Below are 27,000 nucleotides of genomic sequence, written 5' to 3' on the forward strand. Positions count from 1 at the left end.
AACAAAGATAATTTAAAGGTTGGCCTAAAAATGATTTTTTGAGGTGGTAAATAGAACAACATGTAGTTCAATTAAATTTAAAGTAAATCAGAACACTCAAATATTACAAAAGTTTGTGTAGTTATATTATCCTATAGAATGAATTTATATAAAAATAAAAATTAACATGTTTTTTCCAGATATCTGGTTAAATTGTTTTGTTTTAAATTGTGTTTTGATTGTGAATTTGGAGTGTAATGTTCACTTCTGCATATAAATGAGAGATTAAATGTAGTTTTACTTTATATTATGTGATTAATGAATTATATGACCAGATTATAATACATGTATGTCACCACAGACACTATCACCTTTATGTAACCTTTACCAGCGATTACCGACACTTGTATTCCTGCCACTCCCCCTCCCTTGCCCCTGTCTAAGGGAAGGAGATGGAAATGAATAAAGTACCAAAATATCTATGGTTATGTTCCAACTTGTAGTATATATCATGAGTTATAAAGATTTTTTGACAGGTTATATGGCCCTATATAATAATAAACGGTTGTTTGGAAATATAACTTGAGCCGCTGGACGAGGGTTATATCGCAAATATATGTACGGTCATATAACCTGTCAGGAATATATGTACAGAATTTATTGTAAAGCAAACTTCCTCTAGTACGTTACTAAAGTGCAGTATTATAAATGGTTTTGAATTGGGATTTTACCAGTTGACTTCTTGCTTGAAGGGGCCTTTGCTTATAGTTTGAAAAAAAGAGTCAAAATTCCTTCTATTGCATGTGATAGGGAAGAGACAGATCTAGTATTTTAGTTGCTTGTATCACTTCTTTTGCATATGTATAATTATTTCTTCATGTTGGAACCACTTTTTTGCTATTTACAACACCTTACTCAATTACTTACATTTTCTATTTTAAAAATTTGATATTTTATGATGCATGTGTGTTGCTATGTTTTCTCTTAATATTTGTTATGTAAGTTAATATCATATGAATTATATATGAGTTTGTGGATAACAATAAAAAAAAATCTCTCGTGAAAATACTGTTACCCTAGGCTAACATATTTTCATGAGATGATCTTTTTACTTTTATTCATTAACCCATGGGTTATTTTATTACCCTGAACAAATCCTCTGAGAAATTGCAACTACACAGTTGAACCAAGAGTAACAATAACTCAACTATATCCTTACCTTACATGTTGATGTAAAACAACAAAAAACAAACATGTGACCAGATTTTTATACTGTTAAAAAGTACTGTTACCCTGTAAAAGTAAAATTTTTTTAAGTCTCATGGTACACTTGCTGAAAGAGTAAGAATAACTTGAGGGGTAATGATATTTATAGTGGCACATGCTATAGACATGGAGCTAAATATTCATCTGTGCTATAGAGTAGAGGCAACATATAGGGATCACTTCTTAGATGTCAGTCCATCTGTCACAAAACATGTCTGGACTACTTCTCAGAAGCTACTGGTGTAATTTAATCTTAACTTCGGTGCCAAGTCTAGTTGTGCATATCTTCGGCATTTTCTGTTTCAATGGTTATTTTCATCAGAGTTATGGCTCTTTAATATGTTTTTGTATTTACAAAATGGCCAGCCTTTATCACTTATACAAGTAATGCAATTTGAGAGTAACTTTGGAGGAATTGATCACTATCTTAAGTACTTGCACATATTTTTCAGTTAAATGATTTGTGGCTGAGTTATGGGCTATGGCCTGTTCATGAATTTCGTGTCTCCTGCTACATGTACATAGCTGCAACACACTAAAATGAGGTGACACACGAAATCACTGATAGCTCTTGCGTTTATTTACTCAGGGTTTTTCAGTACAATATATGCATGTTTGTACAAATGTCAGAAAGCTTTTTTGAATTTTAAGCCCCTCATGGTTAAGGCATGCATGCTAAGAAAATGTATATTTTGGAATAATATTGAGTGATAATGTATATACTACTGATCTTGCAACTACTTTTAACACGCCGCCATATAGCCTGTAAAGACTATATAAAACTAACGGTATTTAAAAGTATGTGAGTTAAAATTTATCTAAGTCAAGGCAACTAACTCATGATAAAAATTTTTGTATGAAAAAGATGTTCCGTACAAGACCACATTCTAGAAAACTAGGGTGAAAATAAGATGCTATGTTATGTTATAGATAGAAGTAGTGAAAAAGTGTGAATTACTGATTTTTCAATGTTATATGTTGATAAAGAGAGCTGTATTCAATTGAGTTTCTCGTTGATACTTTTAACGTTTTTTGTTTTAGATTAAGAAAAGAACTGGTACTTTGTACTTATATTTTTAAGTATTGCTATGAACTGATGTTTATATATTCAAAGATTATAATTGTATTCATACATATTTTAAATAAATAAAATAAAAAACAACCTTTGTGGTTTCTATATTTATGTAAAGAATGTCCGTATCCACCGAATCCATCTGCGGACCTAAGGTGAAAATACTCTTTAAAGTGGATTGGTCTATAATGGACACAATTTCATGAAAATGAAATGTTTCAAATATCCACATGATTCAATATGACATCTACATGTATTATGATGTTTTACTAATATTTTGTTCTAGAACTTTTCAACATCCGCACTATATATCATAATACTTCCATGGTTTGTTGTAATATATGATAACATAATATTATCAAAATAAAAAATATGTGAGAGTGCAAACTTTCTATCATAGATCAATTCACTTTAAATGTCCTTTTTAGCTCGACTATTCGATAAGAATAAGTAGAGCTATTGCAGTCACCTGAGCGTCCGCGTCGGCGTATACTATAACCACTTATGTTAAAGTTTTTGTAATAGTTCAAATATTTTCAAAGTCCATTGACATATGGCTTTGAAACTTTGCACACTTGTTCACAATCATGACCCCAACCTGTAGACAGGAGGAGGTAACTCTATCAAGCATTTTGACAGAATTATGCCCCTTTTTCGACTTAGAATTTATGTTAAAGTTTTTGTAATAGTTCAAATATTTTCAAAGTCCATTGACATATGGCTTTGAAACTTTGCACACTTGTTCACCATCATGACCCCAACCTGTAGACAGGAGGAGGTAACTCTATCAAGCATTTTGACAGAATTATGCCCCTTTTTCGACTTAGAATTTATGTTAAAGTTTTTGTAATACCTCAAATATTTTCAAAGTTCATTGACATATGGCTTTGAAACTTTGCACACTTGTTCACCATCATTACCCCAACCTGTAAACAGGAGGAGGTAACTGTATCAAGCATTTTTTTTACTATCAAACACTAAGAATAGTCGAGCGTTGCTGTCCTACCGACAGCTCTTGTTTGATATTGAAATGTATAAACCACTGATTAAAAGAGTCATCTGAAGTTGGCGGCTTAGTGGCAACTTAAACCTTATGGCCCAGTAGCACAAAGTTGACAGGGACTAGTGTACATCCACTTGCTTCCTTAACCCTTTCCCTCATGAGCATATTGTGAAAAATGGCCGTTTTCATTGAAAAGCCTACTGTTACAAGTTCAAACTGCTATGAAACTTGGCACAAATGTTGACTGGACCAGTGCCTTTGTAACGACATGCTCAGTTTTAAATTACCTGTTACCATGGCAACGAGGGGACATCTCAAAATTGCCAAAAATCACTATTTTGCCTTGATTTTTCCATCACAATTTATTTCAAAGTGCTGCAACCTCTCAAGGGATTGAGATAGAGTCAAAGGCTTTTCAGCGTTGGTTACACAAGTCCAAAATTTTCTTGGCGATGAGGAGGACTGCCACCCCCCTTCAAACCCCCAAACAGAAGGAGGCACATCCCCCTTCTGGCAACCTCCTGATGTATCTTTTGGATGGGGGCGGCGCCGAAAAAGTGCTCGCTTTTTAGCAACATTTAGCAACGAAAACATGTGTTTGGGGCCAAAATAGGACATTTTTCACTATTTGAAGCCTAACAGAGGCGGGGGGGTCGAAAGTGCATTGTTTCGCGTATATACGAGGTAAAGGGTTAACGCTATGGGTTCGAACCAGAGACTAAGAAAGAGACTGAAAGTGAGGAAGCATTCCAGCTAGCTTACAGACCATTGGTGTTTATATTAAGTTTATATCCAGCAACAGAGCTGGAAAGTCGCGATATGTATTAGTGTGACTTTTAATGTCTTTAAAGTAATAAGTCCTAATTAGAAATTTGAGATTAATTTGTATTATAATAAAATTCATATTTTGATTTATATTAAAAATCTTATTAGAATTGACAAAGTTCAAATAGGTTTTTATTAACACTTTGGTCCTGAGTAATCTTTATTTATTCTCCTAATTTCGACTAGAAAATTCCTAATCAGTTATAACTGGTAATAACAATGTTGAAAAATAATGGGTTTTTTATCTCTCTTACTTAGAAGTATGGTAGTATTAATTAGGATTTTATAACTCTTAATCAAAAGTAATAAAAATCCTAATTAGTCTTTTAAACTCATTACGCTTTTTGAAAATGAAATATAAAATTTTTAGCACCAGGTAGTTCCGTTTCTTAGAGATATTCGACCGTGCGACCACATACACGCATCGAGGACATTTTGGAAGTAAAGTGACCGTGCGAAAACATACACGCATCACAGAATTCCCCTTCTCATATGAGAAAGGGACAAAACGCTGCCCGACCCTTTTTTAAAGGGCAGCTCTAAATATACAAATATACGCCATTTCCTTATTGCTATTGATATGGTGGCTAATTTTTCCAGATTTTTTTTTTTTGATGCGTTTATTTAAGGTCGCCGCCGTACACTCAAGTCGGGTCATCCTAGAGCGTCCCGCCGAGATTTTTCGTCGATTTTTTTCCAGCTTTATTGGTGGAGGAAGACCCCAGGTGCCCCTCCGGGCATTATTTCAGGCACGAGCCTGGGTAGAACCACCGACCTTCCGTAAGCCAGCTGGATGGCTTCCTCACATGAAAGATTTCGACCCGAGTGAGGATCGAACCTACAGTGGTGAGGGACGTGTGATCTCAAGTCAACGACTTTAACCACTCGGCCACGGAGGCCCCCTTTTTCCAGATATGTTTTAAATTGGTTTATATACAACATTAGTTACGCAAACCAAGCGGGTTTGAGTTTTCGTCCTTTTGGGTTCGCCATGAAATTTTAAAGAGATCATATATAATTTCTTGGAAAATTTTGAGTTTAAAGACATTCCTACTTTTACTTCAATGTATATGATAGATATTTGCAGAACAATAACGTTTCTAATGTGCGTTAAATATGGGAGATAATTTCACACTTTTTTGCATAGTTTGTCTGGAGGTATTTTTGCCACCAGGTATGCATTCGACATATCCTATATACTTACTGTGGTGAACTGCAGGAAAAAATAAATTAAACTTGAGCAGCCGACAATTTTGACACTGGTAAGAATATGCTGTTGAAATTGTAAAATTAACTTTTCAAGCTGCCATTTTGTTGGAACTGTCTATCAATCTGAGAATATCAAAATAAAAATTTCTTAATATTCAGACATAAGAGCCGCTTCATTCTGCACGGATGTGCACAATGGCTTACATGTACATTATTGAAATATTTTTACTACATGCCTTTTCTGATAAGAGAATTTAGTCTTAATAAGAGTATATTTTGTTTTCTTTCCAAAACTGGCGCAACAACAAAAAAATATCTCAAAATCTAACTGTGCACGTCTAGAACAGAATGGTAGATTAAATCAAGTATTTTTGTTGGCTTTATGTGTTGATCACACACAATAAATGTATTTGGCAAGAAATGAAATATTATTTCTATATTCATGGCTGAATGGCGATTTCAAGCATTTTTGGAAATGCTAATACTTGTAAGTATATGTATACTGGTAAGTTCATTTTGGTTCCAACAGTGTAAAGGAACAGTGATGTTAACAGTACTGTATTTATATTAATACAATTTGCTATTTATCTAAGCTCAATCTTTTAACAAATTTTATAACGCAGTTTTCAATCTGCCTTATTGTCTATGTAACTGTAACATATGACTTAAAACTTTCATTTGCTATATTTTCACAAGATGGTAAAGTTATCAATGCGATAGGTTTATCGCGGAAACAATTTTTTATGACTCACAATCAACATTATTTCAAATAAAACAAAGTTTATCAATTATATGCCATTTCACATGAAAATGTCAAAAATATCCACAGATTTATAGTATTTTACCCATAATACTGATAAAACTGCAAGCAAATGCGTTGTAGGTGAAAGACCGACACAAAATATAAAAATTCTGATCTGAGATTGAATTTTAAATTTTTCTATAATTATGTTTGGATACATTTCAAACTGATGTCGTACCTTGAATATTGCGACATTTAACGGTAGTTTTGTAATATTCCACTGTAAGGGAAAATTCTGCGACATTTAAACGTCATCAAAATGGCATTTACCTTCAGAATATGTTGTCAAGGCATTTAGCGGCAGTTGCGACATTTAGCAACCATCGTGCGACATTAAGCGACAATCGTGCGACATTAATAGGCAAGTAAGACATTTAGCGTCGTTGCGACATTTCGCGGCGTCCCATTAATGTATTTCACGTGAAGAAAAAAAGTCATTTTTAAGTGAAATAAATATTGTCAGGTATTTATTTGAAGTTACAACTTTGTCAGATTGTTTATATGAAGTAACCATTTACAATTGTTGTAAGATTGGTTTTATTCTCTTACGGCATGCTAGTTAACTAGATCTAATACTGTATTAGATAGAAAAATGATGTCAAATTACAGTTGCTACCACATATAAGTTGATGAAACAACGGTTTGCCCTGCCCCTGCAATCATTGCTTGAAGCAAATTAAAGGCGTATTTTATTATCTTTTTTATATCTATTTATTTATTTATTTATTTATTTATTTTATTTATTTTTTCATTTATTTATTTATTTTAGAATTATTTTTTTATTCTTTTATAGTTCTTACAAGTCACTCATTCATCTACTTCGGTTGCTTTTTTTAAAGTGATTTAGTATTTTGTATAGAAGTCAAAATACTTCTTTGTTTACATTTTGGTACTTAATGACAAATTATTTTACTTTTATCCTTATTTTCTTCAGGTAACAAGCATCTAACATGCTCTAAAACCATTATAAAACCGTCGAAGAAGGAGACATAATGTGGCGTTAAAGGGAGACTAATCTTGAAAATATAAAGTGACATCTATAAATAACTACAGCGTATTTCCCGTGATCGATCGATTTCTATTTATAACACTTGACCTGCTTTACTTCAGCGCATATGTGTTTACATTCCTTTTCAAGGTCGCATGAGGTCATGAACTTCTCCTGGCGGGATATTGATAATATAATAAGACTGGGAGTACAGAAAATGTAACGGATGTGTATGTTTTGATCATTTAAGAAAATGAGAGGAAAATTTATTAGCGGATATTTAATGGACGACACGAAAACGCAAGCATGGATTATTTATCTGATAGTGAATGTAATATTCAGATCATGTTATAGTCAATCTGTACTTGCTTTGCGACCTAATAGAGTTGTAGTTAAAGTTAATAGTACCGATAAACAAACATTGTTTACACATTTAAAAACATACGGATTTACTTATGTGCATAAGGTAAGGAAAGATCAATGTTACAGTTTGCTAACGTACATAGTTCGTAGTTGCGAACGATTTACGTAAACTTAGATTTAGATCGATATATAGAAAATCAACGGTAAAGGTAGATCATAATCTAACTTTATAGACTAGGATTCATAAAGATCTAAACTCTTTTATATCTACTAGTAGATATAATAATGAAAATAGACAGGACTAGCTTTGAGCTTTTGACATAGTTTCATAAATACAGGTTTTCATATGGTGTATATAGTCATTCTAAAATATGTTTGTTCTGGGTCAGAATCTCGCTAGATATTATTGCCCATACACAAAATAACACAATATTTCATCGCGTAGATCTACTACAATTAGTTGGACAACGGTGCATCTGTTAGTTTTAGTTCTAACAGTTACTTTGAAAGCGCGATTATGGCAAAAACCTTGAAAAGCTTTTTTGAACCAACAGTTGCCTAGGCTACTTGTATCATATGGAGAAACATGGCCGTGACCCCAGCTCAAACCACGATCTAGCTCAGAGGCCGATACCTTGACCCTTAACCTTGGTGATTAAATGATCTTTTTGTGCAAATTTCAAATAGCTCCTGAGACCAAAGCTATTTTCCCAATTGTAGTGTAAGTTAACAGTCCCAATTTAATGTTACCTTTTTATTCGGTTAACCTTATTCAGGCATCATGCATGGATTGGTGCATAAAAGCGGAATACATTGTACATAGCATCACATTTAGTGATGCGTCGCGGAAATCCTATTTTTGTACGTCTACATGTATTATATAGATGTTATTTAGTGTTTGGTGAGATATTTGTCTGTCGTAGTTCATTTATAAAAAACAGCGTTCCGTACACGATGCACGAGAGAACGAATATACCTGTCGGCGTTCCATATATCATTTACACCTCAAGAACATACTTCTGTGCTTATAATAATCAGTTACAATATATCTCAAAATTGTGTCCTACATATCGGAGAGATTACAACTTTCTAAAGTGCTGTTCAAGTATAAATAGATATAGAGATGTAGATTTGATCATTCAATGATGTGGGTAGGCCTACTCTATGTGCCTAATATTCAATTATGTGATACTCATTATTGTGTTGTAATGACGAGTATCAGCATATTTTTGTGAATGTTAAAAACTTCAACCCTTAAACTTGTTTATTTCTTAAATGGACTTGTCCAACCTTCATTTTTGGGACTGCCCAATACCAGTTTCGGGGATAACAAAATGAAAGTTAAATGTAAGTAAGCAAGCAGTGTAGTGCCTAGTCAGTCTACATGGGTGTACAGACTGGCCTGGCGCTATACTGATGGCAAAGTATAAGCACTTCAGTTCGAGCAGAGTTAAGACCTATGGTTAAATCCTGTGAAATATCATATTATTAATTTATTTGTTTTAATTTCAAACTGATATAATTAAAATTTTGTTGACATATCTAATGTTTTATTATTTTTTCTCTCTAATTTTATAAAATATTTCTTATATCAATTATAGGTATTAGCCAAAATAAGCTATAAAGTTGTATTTTGCTATGTCCGGCGAGGACTGTCCTAAATATAGAATCAAGGTCACTAGTTTTAAGGTTACTGTCCGGTTACGTTTAAATAAATATACTTGCTCTGTTACAGTATGAAGTTCAGCATACAAAAATCTAACGAAAAACACAACAATTTAGACAATAGAGCTTACTAGTGCAATGTAAATTCACTAGGAAGACTTGACACTAAGTCTTATTTATTCTGCATGGTATTTCATTTTTATTTCAAATGGATTAAAGGCTTTTCACAAACTTATATAAATCATGAAATGTATTTTAAGAAATATAAAGAACAAGAAGATAAATATAGACCTATGTCACCGTTTAACACTTCTTCATGACGGGTTAGAAAGATCTTTGTTAGATAATGTAACATATAATTGTTTAAAAATGTACAAATAGATTATTACTAAACAATGCTTGTACTGCTATGATTTTGTAGGCCGATAAGATATTGACTTTTGTAATAATCATGTGCATATTTCGCAACATGTACTACTTGTTTCACATATTACCTGTTTTACATACATCACGGTGCATATCCATATCGGTACCCTCTTTGCGAAATCTGCTGAAACGGCACCCTCTTTGCACATGCACAGGCCACTCTCTGCTAAAAACAAACCAGCAATGGATAACAATCCAGTAAAATTTCAATATAATAAGGAAAGAAGGTATGACACGTAGAAAAGATGTATACCACGGAACACTAGAATGTTTTATCTATGTGCTGATTTGTCATGTGCCCGTTTTTCATGTACTACAACTTCACAATAAGCTACAAAAAATCGACATGTCTTGCTTCGCCCATCACCTCGACATACTTTTCGGGCTGAAATGAACCTGTGGCTTGATTATATATGCATCATACATATTTAGTATGTTCATTTACATATCATCTTCGGACAAATGGCAGTATATTGTCAAAAATAATTGTAAAATTCATAAAAACACCCTACTTTCGGTTTTGCAGCGGCACGGGCTACCTCTCTTCATTTGAATTTTTATATCACAGGCACCCTCTCATTTTTTTTACACATAGGTACCCTCAAGGCACGACATATGCTTTTATTTGCGTTAATCGTAAGGTATGTAATATTTCTTACTTTTATGTAAATATTACATACTTAACGATTAACGCAAATAAAAGCATATGTCGTGCCTTGAGGGTACCTATGTGTTAAAAAATGAGAGGGTACCTGTGATATAAAAATTCAAATGAAGAGAGGTAGCCCGTGCCGCTGCAAAACCGAAAGTAGGGTGTTTTTATGAATTTTACATTTATTTTTGACAATATACTGCCATTTGTCCGAAGATGATATGTAAATGAACATATTAAATATGTATGATGCATATATAATCAAGCCACAGGTTCATTTCAGCCCGAAAAGTATGTCGAGGTGATGGGCGAAGCAAGACATGTTGATTTTTTGTAGCTTATTGTGAAGTTGCAGTGCATGAAAAACGGGCACATGACAAATCAGCACATAGATAAAACATTCTAGTGTTCCGTGGTATACATCCTTTCCACGTGTCATACCTCCTTTCCTTATTACAATGAATTTTTACTGGCTTGTTATCCATCGCTGGTTTGTTTTGAGCAGAGAATGACCTGTGCATGTACAAAGAGGGTACCGTTTCAGCAGATTTCGCAAAGAGGGTACCGATATGTATATGCACCGTGTACATGCACACGTTTATACAAGCCGTCGGAACGAAATTCCGTGATATTGAATTCCGGAAGGACGTAAGTTTCGTTACGGTTAAGATGTACATGTATGATGTATTGAAATAGTCAATATAAGAATCTAGTTTTTATTTCGCTCTTATTGATTAAACTATAGAACTGATCAAACTTTACGTTTCCGTGTCTTCTGCAAATTTCCAGGCTCAGCGAAATCCACCAGAGTCGAATAAAGATTCCAGACCGAGAAAATCTTATAACTATATACTTGTATTATCATTGGATTTCAAAAGATTGCATGATGATGGTGCAAATGTAATGAATTCTAAAAATGAATAAAAAATACAATACATGTACATGTATCTATGACTGTTCTTACTTTAGCGTGATATCCTTAAAACTAGGACCGAAATTGGTTCATATAGTTTATGTTTATTACTTGGCCTATTTATCGTTTGCTTATCTGTGTAAGAAAAGTTTGTTAATATTTAGTTGCGACCATAATGTTGTTTATACATGTAGTACGAAGGTCATACGCGTAGGGATTTAATAATTAAGAAGGCATTATTCGTACAATATCACGTGATTTATATAGTCGTGACAAATAACTATAAACAACAAAAAAGTCTTGTTTACCAAAGTCCGTTTGCACACTAATAGATGTTAAAAATATATACATGTTGGAAGTATTTCAAGCAAAAATGTTTTATTGTGTTAATTAAACTTTATTAACTACGTTCGAATATTAAAAACGACGTTTGAAACGCATTTTGAATGGTTCCAAGCAAATTTGAAATGACTGATTGAGATTCTCTGATAACTATGTCAAAAACCGTTGATAATCGGGTCATATATCGTGAATATTAAGATTATGTATCACTAATATCTAGGTGATATTCCATCGTTCCACCGATAACTGGATCATGTTCCATCTAAAAAAGTGGTGATTAGTATGTTGTCGCTACTACATGATCTTAAAATCCGTTTTTTCAGGCATTATACCGCCGATAATCAGTTCATATTTTGTCGAAATCAGGTCTTTTTGCGCCGATTAGTTTCTATAGCGCCGATAATCAGGACCTAAATCGCCGATAACAGTCATATACTGCCGATAATGGTCCTAAACCACCGATAATCAGGTCCCATGCCGCCGATAACAAAGTCATATACTGCCATTAATTAGGAAATAGATATCAATTCTGAGTGCATTGTTGTAGAATAATGCACGGTTTGAGTTCAAATGCGTAGTAATATAATCACGAAGGCCGATAGGCCTGAGTGATTAATTACAAAGCATTTGAACGAAAAACGTGCATTATTATACAATAATGCACGAAGAATTAATATCTATTTCCATTCTAACACGTCAAGAATAAATATAATTATTATTTTTAAGGTGGACTTTATGTTTGGTGGTTAGATTTGTTTTCGCCTAGGGGTTTCCAATAGAAACGTTCTTTAAAGGCTGTTCCAGTAGGTTGAAAAATCTGTCGTTAAATCTACCGTGTGTAGAAACATTTTGAGAATAACGAATTTTGAAAACGTTGATACAACTTTGTTTCATTATTTTATTTCACTCTATAATTTTTCAAGCGAAATACAAATTATTAAAAGTGAAAAAAATGTAAAACTTAACTCGTTTGCGACATTAAAATAGCGTACTTGATTTGATTGTTTTGCACGTGCTGTTTGGCGCTACATTGTGACGTCACGTAAACAACACTTTAAACGTCTGTACAGCGTTAACGACTGAATTAAAGATATTGGTGTTCGGATTCATTTTCTTAGTTAGACCATTTTCTTTCATTCTAGATAGTTTTCACAACAAAATTCGGCAAAAATTGTTTTTATTTATAAGATTTTTCAAACAAAATGGCGCCCTCAATGTGAAAATACACAGGGAGATAATAAGAACGGCGAGTGCATTGTTGTAGAATAATGCACGCTTCGGGCCTTCTTTGTTTATATAGAAAAAATTCCGATAGTGTTAGAATATTCCTTTACTGCCAATAACCAGGTCCCACGCCGATAACAAAGTCATAGACTGCCAACAATATTCCTATACCGCCCATAACCAGGTCCCACGCCGATAACAAAGTCATAGGCTGCCAATAATATTCCAATACCGCCGATAACAAAGTCATAGACTGCCAATAACGACCCTATACCGCCGATAATCGGTGCATATTCTACCGATAAGCAAATCTTAAAAGCGCCGATAATCAGGTCATATTCTATACCGATAATACCTAAAACGCCAATTATAAGGTTATATAAACCTCAGTTGTAAATACAAAACAATTGAAGGATTCAAAAACATGCTTATCATCAATTTTATCATTCTGAAAATGTTATATTATTTTCTTTGTAATAATGGAATCAATTTGAATTTATTTCAGATAACGCCGTCGATATTTACATTTGAATACGATAATAATAACAGAACGTTACGAGAATCGTTACTGATTATAAAGGACGTCTTCACTGATGAGGTAATATAAATATTAACATTTTAACTTGATATATACAAATGAGCCGCGTCACGACAAAACCAACATAGTGGGTTTGCGGCCAGCATGGAGCAGTCTGATCAGGATCCATGCTGTTCGCTTACAAACACTATTACAAGTAGAGAAACTGATAGCGAACAGCATGGATCCTGATCAGACTGTGCGGATACGCAGGCTGGTCTGGATCCATGCTGGTCGCCAACGCATTAGTTGGTTTTCTCGTGACACGGCTCATATTATGTTCTATAAAACGGACACGTACTCTGTTTTAAATAGCAAACACCTTAATATGATATGTGTACTTAATTATAAAGAACTTTTTTTCATAAACGGATGTTGTTAAATTTATGTGTAATATTTTCCGTTTTTCCTACAAATATAGAAAATGTAATGTATAAAGATTTGGCAGGTTATATATTATCAAGTATGAATGGCTGTTTGCTTTATAACCTTCACCTAGCGACCTTGGCCAGGTAAAAGGTTATCAACGTGGGACCAAGCCCCAGAAAAAAAAATTCACCTCCGGGACCCTCATTGCTACCCTAATGTCCCCCCACCCAAGCACATAGTGATCATTCAGTATATACAAAGAAAAAAAAATAATAATTAAAATTAAAAACAATTTTCACAAAAAGATATTACTTTGAACTTAAGTTGAAGTTTAACCATGTAGTACGTATCAGAAATACTTTTTGTAAAAATTTGATTTTTTTATTGACATATATGTTGAATGATAACTTTGTGTTTTGGGGAATTGAAGGATATTTGGATAGCGTAGACGGTCCCGGGGAGGGACCCGTGGTTTAGTGCTTGACCCCTCGCCAATAACGTTTCGATCCATATAAGTTTAGCCATATAACCTGTTTAATTAGTTTATTTCTAAAATACGCTCATTACATTTTATATGCATAAACCATTTATCTTACTCAATCTTTCTTTCAATTATGCTAAATACAAATACCTTTAAACCATTTGAAGTGAATTGGTCTATAGGGGAATGTTTGTTCTACAATTTATGATAACGTTGATAGTAAACATATGAGCTGCGTCACGACAAAACCAACGTAATGCGATTGCGACCGGCATGGATCCAGACCAGCCTGCGCATCCGCGCAGTCTGATCAGGATCCATGCTGTTCGCTATCAGTTTCTCTACTTGTAATAGGGTCGGTAAGCGCAGGCTGGTCTGGATCCATGCTGGTCGCAAACCCACTATGTTGGTTTTGTCGTGACGAGGCTCATATATTTATACAGCAGGTTGTAGACCCATCCACTTTAACATATTTATACACGAATTAGCATTAGCATATTGTGCATTAAAAACCTAGTCTATTTTCCTTCGTTAATTCATTATAGCATACAAGTCATTAAAGTATAATTTACATTTTGATCGAGTGTATGCTGCTTTCTTAGTATTTTGATTTTAAACGACTACTAGTATATTATTATTTTACTTTTTCTGTCGTTAATCTTTTTTTTATTTGTTTAAGTCGGCAATTTAAGTTGTTGCTGGTTAATTTCCGTTTTAATGCTTCCCATAGTCGCTGCTTTCTCCGCGACAACAAGAGATATCGACATGAAACTTTGTACGTAGATAGATCTCGTTGGGTAGATGTGCACAAAAATCGTAACTCTGTCTTGCCTTAATTTTGGAGTTATTGCCCTCTGTTCATTTTTACACTTTGAACTTTGTCCGGGACATAACTCTGAAATTAAAAGAGATATCAACATGAAACTTTATAGGTAGATATATCTAATTGGGAAGAAATGCAGTGCAAAAGAACCATAACTCTGCCTTGCCTAATTTTGGAGTTATTGCCATTTGTTCATTTTAACACTTTGTACTTTGTCCGGGACATAAGTCTGAAAGTATAATCGATATGAACAAGACACTTTGTAGGTAGATAGATCTCATTGGGCAAAATTTCAGTGCAAAAGAACCATAACTCTGCCTTTCCTATTTTTTTAGTTTTTGCTCTTTGTTCATTTTAACACTTTGTACTTTGTCCGGGACATAACTCTGAAAGTATAATCGATATGAACAAGACACTTTGTAGGTAGATATATCTCATTGGGTAGATGTGCAGTGTACAAGAACCGTAACTCTGCCTTGCTTATTTTGGAGTTATTGTCCTTTGTTCGTACTTTGTCCGGGACATAACTCTGACACTATAAGAGACATGAACAAAGCAATCCGGGACATAACTCTGACACTATAAGAGATATGAACAAAGCAGTAACTCTGTCTTGCCTAAGTTTGGAATTTTTGCACTTTGAACTTTGTCCGGGACATTACTCAGAAACTTCAAGAGGTATACTTTTCTGTGTCCAGAACCAGTTCGGGAGCATCGCCCGGTTCAACCGGTTCTTGTTCTGAGCAAGACAATGGATGTTATAATTATTAATTAGGATCGAATGCATGACTTCGAGATTTATTTTCAGGTGCTTGAAACAGAACCAGTAAGACTATATACTAATATAATACAACCGTGGGATCGGGGCAAGGAAACGCATCTACCGATAGTTGAATACATTCCACCAGTAAGTTTCATTTAGCATGGCAATCGTTTGTAATTTAAGTAAAAATCTTCAAATTTTATAATAACATCAAATTTTTGTATTGTTTTTTTTCTTTTCTTTTCTTTCAAAAACGTATATGTTGCTGTCGTGTGCCGTGGTGCAGCGGTAAAAAAATATTGATAAGATATGTTTTAAATTTGACAGGAGATTTCAATACAAGATGGTAACGGAGTTGGTGTATCAGCAGTTTGGTCACGTGGTTACAGTGGGCGTGGCGTGACAGTAGCCGTCACTGGTGTCGGAATAGATCCTTATCTTTTAGATTTGCAGAAGAATTTGGTAAAAATATGTCGTTAAGACATTCAAATGATTATAATTAACTTTTATTTTTATATTTGCAAGTCATGGTTTTAAATGATTTTCCTTAAATTTGGAATAATTTAAATGCATAAAATATTCATAGTAAAAAAAATACTTCCGCTTAAAAACCACCATGTTCTTTTAAGAGTTCTGGGTCCTATACGAGTACCATTGGGACGTCATATTTAAGTTTATCCAAACAATGACGTCATCATTAGAAATCACGACAATTTAATACTAAAACAGGGTTAACCTTCGAAAGTGCTTTTGCAACAAAATAAGTTATTTTTATACATACACTAGTGTTCGTAAGGCGTATTTGATAATGCAAATATATTCGGTTGTTTTTTATTAAATAAAATTAGTTTTGTAATAAAATCTGTACATACTTTTCTTTTCAGAAACTGGATCTGAGCTTTAATTATATGTACAATAAATACGATATTACCCCAGAGTATTTCAGCAGAAGCCAATCAAGGGCTTTGTTACTTACGGAGTAAGTTAGACAAGCTTTACAGATCAATATTAAATACATGTAGTGATTTAATTGTGCAATTTTATATACTTTTATATATTGATAGCACTACAGTCAATGCCATGTTTAAAATTGTATTCACACTTAATCCTTCTATTTCATATACGTAATTATAAACTATACTTTAATATCTTTTGAAGTAAATTATTATCTTTTGAAGTAAATTATTATCTTTTGAAGTAAATTATTTTAATAATTATCTTGGATATCTTTTGAAGTAAATTGTGTATATCATATTTCATATTATGTATTCTTAACGAAAATTGCATTAGATAATTTTAGTATGACTGAATTCCACGAGATAAAAAAAAATTCGTCAGTGTCGGATTCTATTGAGCGTTTCTTGTGACTAGATTTGTAAACATTACGTCAATCTATTGTCTTACAATCAAGTCTCGAGGGATTCCCTTCAAGTCATGATATTTCCTGAGTGCAAAAATCAATGTTCTTTAAGTGACGAGAAATGCTATTAAAAACCGTTCACAATGAGAAACATTGGCCTTGATGTATTTATGTGATCTTTTTTGTTTAGCTAGCCTGATAAATTGTGACGTTTATATTTTAGTCAGGGGAACAATATTGCCGGGTTACTAGCAGCCGAGAAAGACAACGGTTTATGCGGTGCTGGAATTGCATACGATAGCAATATTGTAGGTGGGGAAAAGTTATTTTACCATCAATTTCTATTTCACGGCTAATTTATATTTCACCGCCAATTTATCTTTTACAATGTTTGTAGACATTTGGAAATATCAATTACGTATTAAATTTTATCTTTACATGGTCAATTAACCACCAATTTATGTTTCACAGCATTTACAGATAGACAAAACTCTGTATTTTATTGCCCATTCTGTACTTTATTGCCCACTTATCTATAGGAAGTCAATAAACCGCCAATTCTTTCAATAGATAGACGCAACAAATTGATACTTTTCTAAGAATGTGGAAAGAAAAAAGTTTTGAATTTTGATAAAAAAAATTTTTATGAAAGTAAACTTTTTCATTGTTTTGTAGGGTTAACTATATTTAAAGTAGGACCTCTACGGGACGACCTATCCACACTGAAACTTTTAACAATTTCTGACGTCATAGCAAGTGCTCTGACCCATCGTCTAGATGACATAGATGTATTTATAAACGCTTGGATCCCATCATCATCATTTGATCAGCTAGATTTAGCTACACGGAATGCAATTGTATACGGAGCAACTGCGGTACTTTGAGATATTATACTATATTCTGTACAACTTGCGAAAAAAATTCTTGACATTATTCTCTAAATGGTGGCACTCTTGTTGCTTTTATCGCTTGGCAATTTGCATTTCTCTAAATATTTTAGGTTATAATTATTAATTGATATACATGTATGTCTAATGCTTTCTTAAGAAATATATATTTTTTTTAAAAATATCCCTTTAAAAACTTGGTTAAATTAACACAATGATATTATAGTCAATGTTATGTAGTGTAATTGGAAAAATATCCGAAGGTCTCCGAAACAGACGTGGAATAAATCCTCGAGAGGGTCACAACAAGTATTGGGTCTCGTGGGGATGAAGTTAAACATGCGATAAATGTTAAGTCTCGCTAATTAAAAAGGGCGACGCAACATGCAATGTTAGCGAACATGTAAACAGGCGATTTTTAAACTGGCCATAACGTTTTTTTTTTTTTTTTTTTTTTTGATGCGTTTATTTAAGGTCGCCGCCGGAAAGCCCATATGGGCGACCGTACGCTCAAGTCAGGTCATCCTAGAGCGCCCGCCGAGATTTTTCGTCGATTTTTTTCCAGCTTTATTGGTGGAGGAAGACCCCAGGTGCCCCTACGGGCATTATTTCAGGCACGAGCGGGCACCTGGGTAGAACCACCGACCTACCGTAAGCCAGCTGGATGGCTTCCTCACATGAAAGATTTCGACCCGAGTGAGGATCGAACCTACAGTGGTGAGGGACCTGTGATCTCAAGTCAACGACTTTAACCACTCGGCCACGGAGGCCCCCTATGTCCATAACGTGACATTTATATTGATATTTATATTGTTTGCGAGCAGGGGAGGCGTGGTTTAGGATCAGTGTATGTTGTACCAGCAGGCCCTACCGGAAACGTGCTTTCCAACAATATATACACAATCACTGTGGGTGTGCTTGATGTGAATGGAACTAAACAACGAAATACTCTATCCGATGCCAGTGTGCTCACTTCCGGTCTGATGTCATCAAAAATGGTATGACGTGTAGAATTTATGTTTGAGTTTATTCAAAATTGTAGTAATAGTGGCTAAAACCCTAGTCTATATTTAACTACTTTTTTATATAGATCTATAAACGCTTGGGATATGGATCGTACTTGTGACCGCATATCGAGTGCATGTCTTTAAATCCACATACATTCCATTTCGTTAATCTCAAAATATAGTCTAATCATAAGAACTATAAAAAACTTATTTTAGCTAGTTTAAAAAAATCTTATTATATTTAAGGTTTTAAAAGGTGTACTTAACTTTGATGGAGTCACACTTCGATTCACAACCCATGTGTATGTTGCAAATCAATAAACTTTTGAACAAAATAAAGAATAAATATTAACATCTTGAAAATAATATTGCTCAGAAGGACATATTTTACGTTATACTATTATAAAAGCAAATATATAATTAACCAAAAGTGGCTTTCGCTACTATGAAATTACGTTTCTAGATATGATTTTATTGTTAATGTCATAATTAAGTTACGTATCTTTACCTTGGTCACGTGACTCGTGATTTTCTTCGTTATAATAGTGCTTTCTAGAATATTCTTATTGTAGATTACCGAAATGTTAAAGACAGTCTTGTTTATTCTTATTGTAATATGAAATACACTTGTAAATACACTGTAAATGATATTAACAAATATAATATGGCACAATATTAGTAAACAGTTATTAAGCTGTCAAACTCTATTAATCAAATTGAAAGTTCAAATAAGTACATTCACTGTTTTCAAGGTAACGACCTCAGATAACAACAGATGTATTGCCAACTTTAAAGGTTATTCCGCGGCAGAGTCTCAGATAGGCGCCATTATTGCACTTGGTATTGAGGCAAAGTAAGTTGATGATATTGTATTTTTGTACTGACAGACATTTTTTCTGTTCTGCTTTTAGAAGTCAATATTATGTGGTCAAATACTAAATAAGATAAAGGGGCGTCCGTGGCCGAGTGGTCAATGTCGTTGACTTCAGACCGCTTGCCCCTTATTGCTGAAGGTTCGAGCCTCGCAAGCGTAAGCTGGCATACGGTACGTCGGTGGTTCTATCAGATGCCCGCTTGTGCCTGAAATAATGTAGAGAGAGGCACCAGTAAAGCTGGGCAACCCCCTTATGACTTATACTGTGTTGGTGCGACATAAAACATGACCAAAATCACTAAATACATGTAATACTTATTTTCATAAGTGCACAATACCTGATATTTGTGGCCGAAATTATATTTTGCCAAATGAAATCGCTCCATTTTTCATTTGTTTGGTACACTGTATATTTAATTTGTTTATTTGTTTATTTATTAAATATTGTCCCAGTTCTGTGTTAATTTATGTCAACCACTATATACTACATAAGTTATTGTTTGTCAAGCCAGGGTTAATTCCATTAATTACCCCATGACGCTGTGCCGCTGTTGCACGTCATACAAATTGAGTTTCATTAACACTGACAAAAAAAACAACTTAATTTAATCATGTATATTTTGGGGAAAAAATCTTGTTAAAAGCAAATCATTTATACATGTATTATAAATATCATTTGAAAATCTCAAACTTTTCAACTAATGACACCTGAATTCTATATAGGAAAAATATAATGTACAGTTAATAAAAAGTATTTAAAAGAATGATTGATTGATTGATTGATTGATTGATCAAATTAAAAAAAAACCTGCATGTTATCATGTTTAAAGTAGAAGTTGAACTTTCGATCTATATTCAACGACTTTGACATTTTTGCACTAACTTATCATCTGATAAACTACACGAATTGTTAATCAAATGTTGAACATGGTTACACTGACATTTGTATCACATACTTTTAGATAAAAGTTACAAACATAAATAGTTGACACATCCTACAATAAAATATACAACTGGATAACTTGGCACCCAACAACTGACGAATTATCCATCATGTGGAGTGTTTTTGTTGTTTTTGTTTTTGTTTTTTTGTTTGTTTTTTATTATTAATTAAACAACAAAGTAATAAACCATTTCAATGTTGTAAATACTTACCAATTAAAATTATTTTTTTTACTACTTTCGAGACTGCTTTTTAAAAGCTTATCTACAAAAAATAAATGTGTTACAATTGATATGAAATGTATAAATTTTGAACAAAACAAAATTAAAAACACTCCTTTTATAAGATAAAATGTAGATACACTGTTGGTTTCTTTTTAATTTCCCTGTTAACTTTTCATTGTTGTTGTACATGTAGTGCGTGTACTTTGGTTTGTTTATATTACCTTCATGTTTATGAAATTGTAGCAAAATTATTGACCATTTATAATTCCGAAAAGTAAAATGGAATTATGTTGTACAATCACTTCTATATAAAGATTTATGAACAGTTTATAAATTATAATGACCTGGCCGGGTGCAATTTAATCATCGGCTAGTGGTTCGGTTATATAAACTTAAAATCATTTGTAGTTTTTTGTACTGGGTCATATAGCACTGTTATTTAATTCATTATATTTATGTACATGTATATATAAATGTATTGCTGGCGAACAGATCCTACACATATTAGATGTACAAACAAATTTCTTATATTTTTCGAACCTGGATTTTTATTCATAACTCTGTAATAGTAACAGAAACAACATCATCTATTATCCACGATACATATATTCCTTACATACTACATTATCTACTTTGGGGTATTTTTGAGACATTTCATTGATATTAAAGAATGTACTGAATATGTACCGTGGGTAACGAACGATGTGGAAATAAATGATATATTATAATCTTTTTTCAGTCCTCGTCTATCACTGCGAGAGATCCAACATTTACTGGTATTGGCTTCCGAGCACAGTTGGCTACGTACTAATTCCTTATTTAAAAGAAACGGTGCTGGGCACTATTGTAAGTTTTATACTTATACTTGTTTTGTTGTCAGATTATTTCATATTCTTAGTCCATTTTACATTTTTGTCATAAAATGGAGAAAATCAGAATTCATAAAGATCACCCAAAACGGCAGTATTGAAAATGTTGCAGGCTCAGTTTGATTGAGCCTGTTCATGGACAGGTACTGAAAAGTATAAGTTACCGTCCTAGCCAACAATAATGTCGTGCTGAACATCTTCAAAGATCGAAAAAATAACATCTTTGATTATATGTACGAGGCGACTTTTTACAGCCTCAGTAAGATTGATTTATAATATACATAGTATTTTTTATTTTTCAAAATATCGTATATACTACAAGCTAGGTTAAAAAAATATTTTGTTAATCCTTGCATACTTTATGCAGTTTTTAGTGTTTAAAGTTATATCTAGTGAAGAAAGTGAACAGTATAATCATGTTGTTTCCATGATGTTATTGTGCTTCATTCTCCAGAGTTGTAACATAGAACTTTATTAAGTATTTAACAACCATAAATATTGTATAAGTAAGTAAAGAGACTAATATGTTCCGGAATGAAATTATAGTAGGGTACTAAGTAGAGGTTTAACCGTTAAGTTTGATTTCGTGCATGCCCAATTGTTTGTTTTCTAAGACAATACCAAAATATTTTTTTCGTGCAGGTAGTTTTGAAGTACATGTACATGTTTGTAAATTGTTTTTCAAATTTCAAACAACAATTTTGCAATGTTATGGAAACTACAGGCCACATATGTGTATATATATTTATATTGAAACCTTTTACACTTTAAGAATTCTATTTAAATTATTTGATACAACTAGGTGGTGAAGTATTTATTCACATCGACAGTATATCAACCGGTGTTAGATCAAATAACACCTGCTCTCAATGATCCTGATTAATTTACTTTTCTTATTTTATGGCTCCGCGAGAGTTCTGGTTATCACAAAATAAATAGCCGAATAAAGTGCCAAATAAAGTTATTATTCTTTAAAGTCAGAAACGTGTTGAACAGTTAAAGGTCAAAGATAACAAAATATACAGTACTTGTTCCGTAGATAAGACATTTAAAGGCTTCCAGTAGTTAGATTTATGAGCAAATACTTAAATGTTTTATCTTTAAATGTTACAATTGATAAAATTTATGGCTGATAGGTGCTTACTGGGCTGAATGAAAAAGTTTATTCAAGGACAGTAGAAAAATTAACTTAATTGTCAGTGCCACTGAAGCATTATACGAATTGGCGACTGAGACAAACCCAAATGAAAGATCCATGTAGTACTCTAAGCGTAGTTCTCGGTGGTTCTGAATCAAAACCAAAACCATCCGAACTTATGACAGGTCCTATAGTCGTTTAAGTTCGAAAACAGAACTTGGAATATATAACTACCTAACGGCTGATCCCCTTTGTCCATAAACACATCACTAAATCATATGTAACAAAGTATCGCAGTTCCCTTTCGTTCTTTATTAAAACAAATTGTAAGTCATGGAACAACTGTTTCAAATACTTTTTCATTGTAAATCCAACACTTGAAATATGGCCGAAGGCATTCATTCATTAAGTCTTCATGTATTATAATAAAAATGATGTGTCTATGCAAACAGTCTGAAGCACTTCCGGTTCCTCGGTGATAAAGTTCTATCTCTAGCTAGAGCCTCTTAGATTCAAAAAGAACATTTCAAAATTAAAGTACTTTAGTTTCCAGTCCCATCGTGATTAAAATCCATGTCATTTATTAAAAAATTCAGGCCCATATATATAAACATATTGTGTCATTTTATTAAATAACTCACGCCCATGTGTATATACATACTCTCTCATTTATTGATATCTCACGCCCATATTTTAAATATCTCACGCTCATCTTAATAATAAGCTATTTCATTTAATTAATACACACGTATCTCACGCCCATTTTGATAACAAACTATTTAATTTGATGAATATCTCACGCCCATCTTTATTACAAACCACGCCCATCTTGATTACAAACTTCTTCATTTTATAATTATCTCAGCCCATCTGATTACAAACTACTTCATTTAATAATTATCTCACGCCCATTTTTTACAGTAAACTATTTAATTTGATTTATATCTCACGTTTTTAGCTCGACTATTCGAAGAATATGAGAGCTATTGTAGTCGCCCCGGCGTCGGCGTCGGCGTCAGCGTCCGCGTCGGCGTCTGCGTTGGTTAAAGTTTTTTGTAAATTCAAATATTTCAATTATTGCTTGAGATATTCAATTGAAACTTACAATACTTATTTATAGTAACAATGTACATCAGATTGACAAGTTGGATAACTCTACCTACAATATTGACAGAATTATGCCCCTTTTTAACTTAGAAATTTTGGTTAAAGTTTTTTGTAAAGTCAAATATCTCAATTATTGCTTGAGATATTTAATTGAAACTTGCAATACTTATTTATAGTAACAATGTACATCAGATTGACAAGTTGGATAACTCTACCTACAATATTGACAGAATTATGCCCCTTTTTAACTTAGAAATTTTGGTTAAAGTTTTTTGTAAAGTCAAATATCTCAATTATTGCTTGAGATATTCAATTGAAACTTGCAATACTTATTTATAGTAACAATGTACATCAGATTGACAAGTTGGATAACTCTACCTACAATATTGACAGAATTATGCCCCTTTTTAACTTAGAAATTTTGGTTAAAGGTTTTTGTAAAGTCAAATATCTCAATTATTGCTTGAGATATTCAATTGAAACTTGCAATACTTATGTATAGAAACAATGTACATCAGTTTGACAAGTTGGATAACTCTACCTACAATATTTTCAGAATTATGCCCCTTTTTAACTTAGAAATTTTGGTTTATGTTTTTTTGTAAATTCAAATATCTTAATTATTGCTTGAGATATTCAATTGAAACTTACAATACTTATTTATAGTAACAATGTACATCAGATTGACAAGTTGGATAACTCTACCTACAATAATGACAGAATTATGCCCCTTTTTAACTTAGAAATTTTGGTTAAAGTTTTTTGTAAAGTCAAATATCTCAATTATTGCTTGAGATATTTAATTGAAACTTGCAATACTTATTTATAGTAACAATGTACATCAGATTGACAAGTTGGATAACTCTACCTACAATATTGACAGAATTATGCCCCTTTTTAACTTAGAAATTTTGGTTAAAGTTTTTTGTAAAGTCAGATATCTCAATTATTGCTTGAGATATTCAATTGAAACTTGCAATACTTATTTATAGTAACAATGTACATCAGATTGACAAGTTGGATAACTCTACCTACAATATTGACAGAATTATGCCCCTTTTTAACTTAGAAATTTTGGTTAAAGGTTTTTGTAAAGTCAAATATCTCAATTATTGCTTGAGATATTCAATTGAAACTTGCAATACTTATGTATAGTAACAATGTACATCAGTTTGACAAGTTGGATAACTCTACCTACAATATTTTCAGAATTATGCCCCTTTTTAACTTAGAAATTTTGGTTTATGTTTTTTTGTAAATTCAAATATCTTAATTATTGCTTGAGATATTCAATTGAAACTTACAATACTTATTTATAGTAACAATGTACATCAGATTGACAAGTTGGATAACTCTACCTACAATAATGACAGAATTATGCCCCTTTTTTAACTTAGAAATTTTGGTTAAAGTTTTTTTGTAAAGTCAAATATCTCAATTATTGCCTGAGATTTTCAATTTAACCTTACAATACTTATTTATAGTAACAATGTATATCAGTTTGCAAAATAGCATAACTCTGCCTGCAATATTTGTAGAATTATTTGTTTTTGAAACTTAAAAATTTTGGTTAAAGGTTAAAGGTCTTCAAAGATATTTACTTGAAACTTTACACATGTACTTAGGGTCATAATTGGAGAGTCATAATTGTTGTATGTCACTGACCAAGTTCCATAACTCTACTCGCATTAAGGCTGATTCATCTCCCCTTTTCTACTTAGTCTCTTGGTTAATGTTTACATGCAAGTTTTACATATCTCAATAACTATTAAAGATATTTATTTAAAACTTCACATATGCATTTAGGGTCATAATTGTAGGTCACTGACAAAGATCCATAATTCTATCTTGCATTTAGGCTGATTTTTTCTCCCCTTTTTCAACTTATGGTAAAGTTTTGCTTGTAAGTTGTTATCTCAATAACTACTGAAGGGTTTGTGCCTTTTTTGGGACAATTTTATGCATTCATGATAATAAAGCAGTGATTTACTTGATAAAACATCTTAATAACAAGCATTTGTACCTTTTCTGTCAAATTTATGTATTCATAGGTAATTAGTATTATTATACTCAATAAAACACCCTTGTGACATTACCTTCCGAATAGTCAAGCCAATACTGTATAATTAGACTCTCTCTAAGGCCTATAACATGAATTTATAAAAAAAAATTAGCCCTTTTGTGAACTTAAAAAAATTTAACATTATCAAGGCTCTTTTACTATCAAGCACTTAGGATAGTCGAGCGTGCTGTCCTACTGACAGCTCTTGTTAAATATTATTTTTTTCCGTGTAAACAGTCAGTGAGATGTTTGGATTTGGAGTACTCAACGCAGAGAAAATTGTGACATTGTCGAAAAACGTCACCGTAAATCAACTGATAACGAAATCACTGACAACAACCGTAATTACGTAAGTTTTATGATTGAATAAACATGACTGAATATAAATGTTTAAATATACAATATATAACAATTTTATTTAGTTATGTCTATTCAATCATATATTTTCAATCATGTATATTAAATCATGCATATTCAATCATGTATATTCAATCATGTATATTCAATCATGTATATATTCAATCGTGAATATTCAAAATTGATAGCTCTATGTCTTAGTGTTATGATATAAATATGTTTTATTCAGCAATATTTTTACATAGACCTACTGATTGATACAGGCCTGTAATTAATGACAAGTCAATAAATTGTTGTTTTGCTCCTTTTGTAATAATGTGCAAGATCTAGTTTAATTTAGGATAAAATAAAACCGATGAACATATGTGTAAAACATTGTTGGCCCGATCCGGTATATATGTCCCACTTGGTATACCAAGGTAATTGCAGA

General features: G+C 32.8%; 1 protein-coding gene across 1 annotated transcript; it reads left to right on the plus strand.

The window, feature by feature from the left end:
- Positions 1-7,279: 7,279 nt before the first annotated feature.
- Positions 7,280-26,566, plus strand: LOC132729794 (neuroendocrine convertase 2-like). Its single transcript, XM_060715616.1, has 11 exons — positions 7,280-7,610; positions 13,235-13,327; positions 15,788-15,886; positions 16,070-16,204; positions 16,627-16,721; positions 17,326-17,414; positions 17,778-17,977; positions 18,814-18,987; positions 19,749-19,849; positions 21,777-21,883; positions 26,451-26,566. The coding sequence occupies exons 1-11, from the start codon at positions 7,398-7,400 to the stop codon at positions 26,564-26,566; spliced, it is 1,422 nt and encodes a 473-aa protein (XP_060571599.1). The 5' UTR covers positions 7,280-7,397.
- Positions 26,567-27,000: the final 434 nt, after the last annotated feature.

This window comes from Ruditapes philippinarum, unplaced genomic scaffold (assembly GCF_026571515.1).
Source record: "Ruditapes philippinarum isolate M1 unplaced genomic scaffold, ASM2657151v2 ctg2896_1_1_1_1, whole genome shotgun sequence".
Taxonomy (NCBI): Eukaryota; Metazoa; Mollusca; class Bivalvia; order Venerida; family Veneridae; genus Ruditapes; species Ruditapes philippinarum.

Coding starts and splice junctions, on each gene's coding strand:
- LOC132729794 (XM_060715616.1), top strand. CDS start 7,398: ATGAGAGGAAAATTTATTAGCGGATATTTAATGGACGACACGAAAACG. Junction 17,415..17,777: donor ATACGATAGCAATATTGTAG/GTGGGGAAAAGT, acceptor ATTGTTTTGTAG/GGTTAACTATATTTAAAGTA. Junction 17,978..18,813: donor TTGTATACGGAGCAACTGCG/GTACTTTGAGAT, acceptor GTTTGCGAGCAG/GGGAGGCGTGGTTTAGGATC.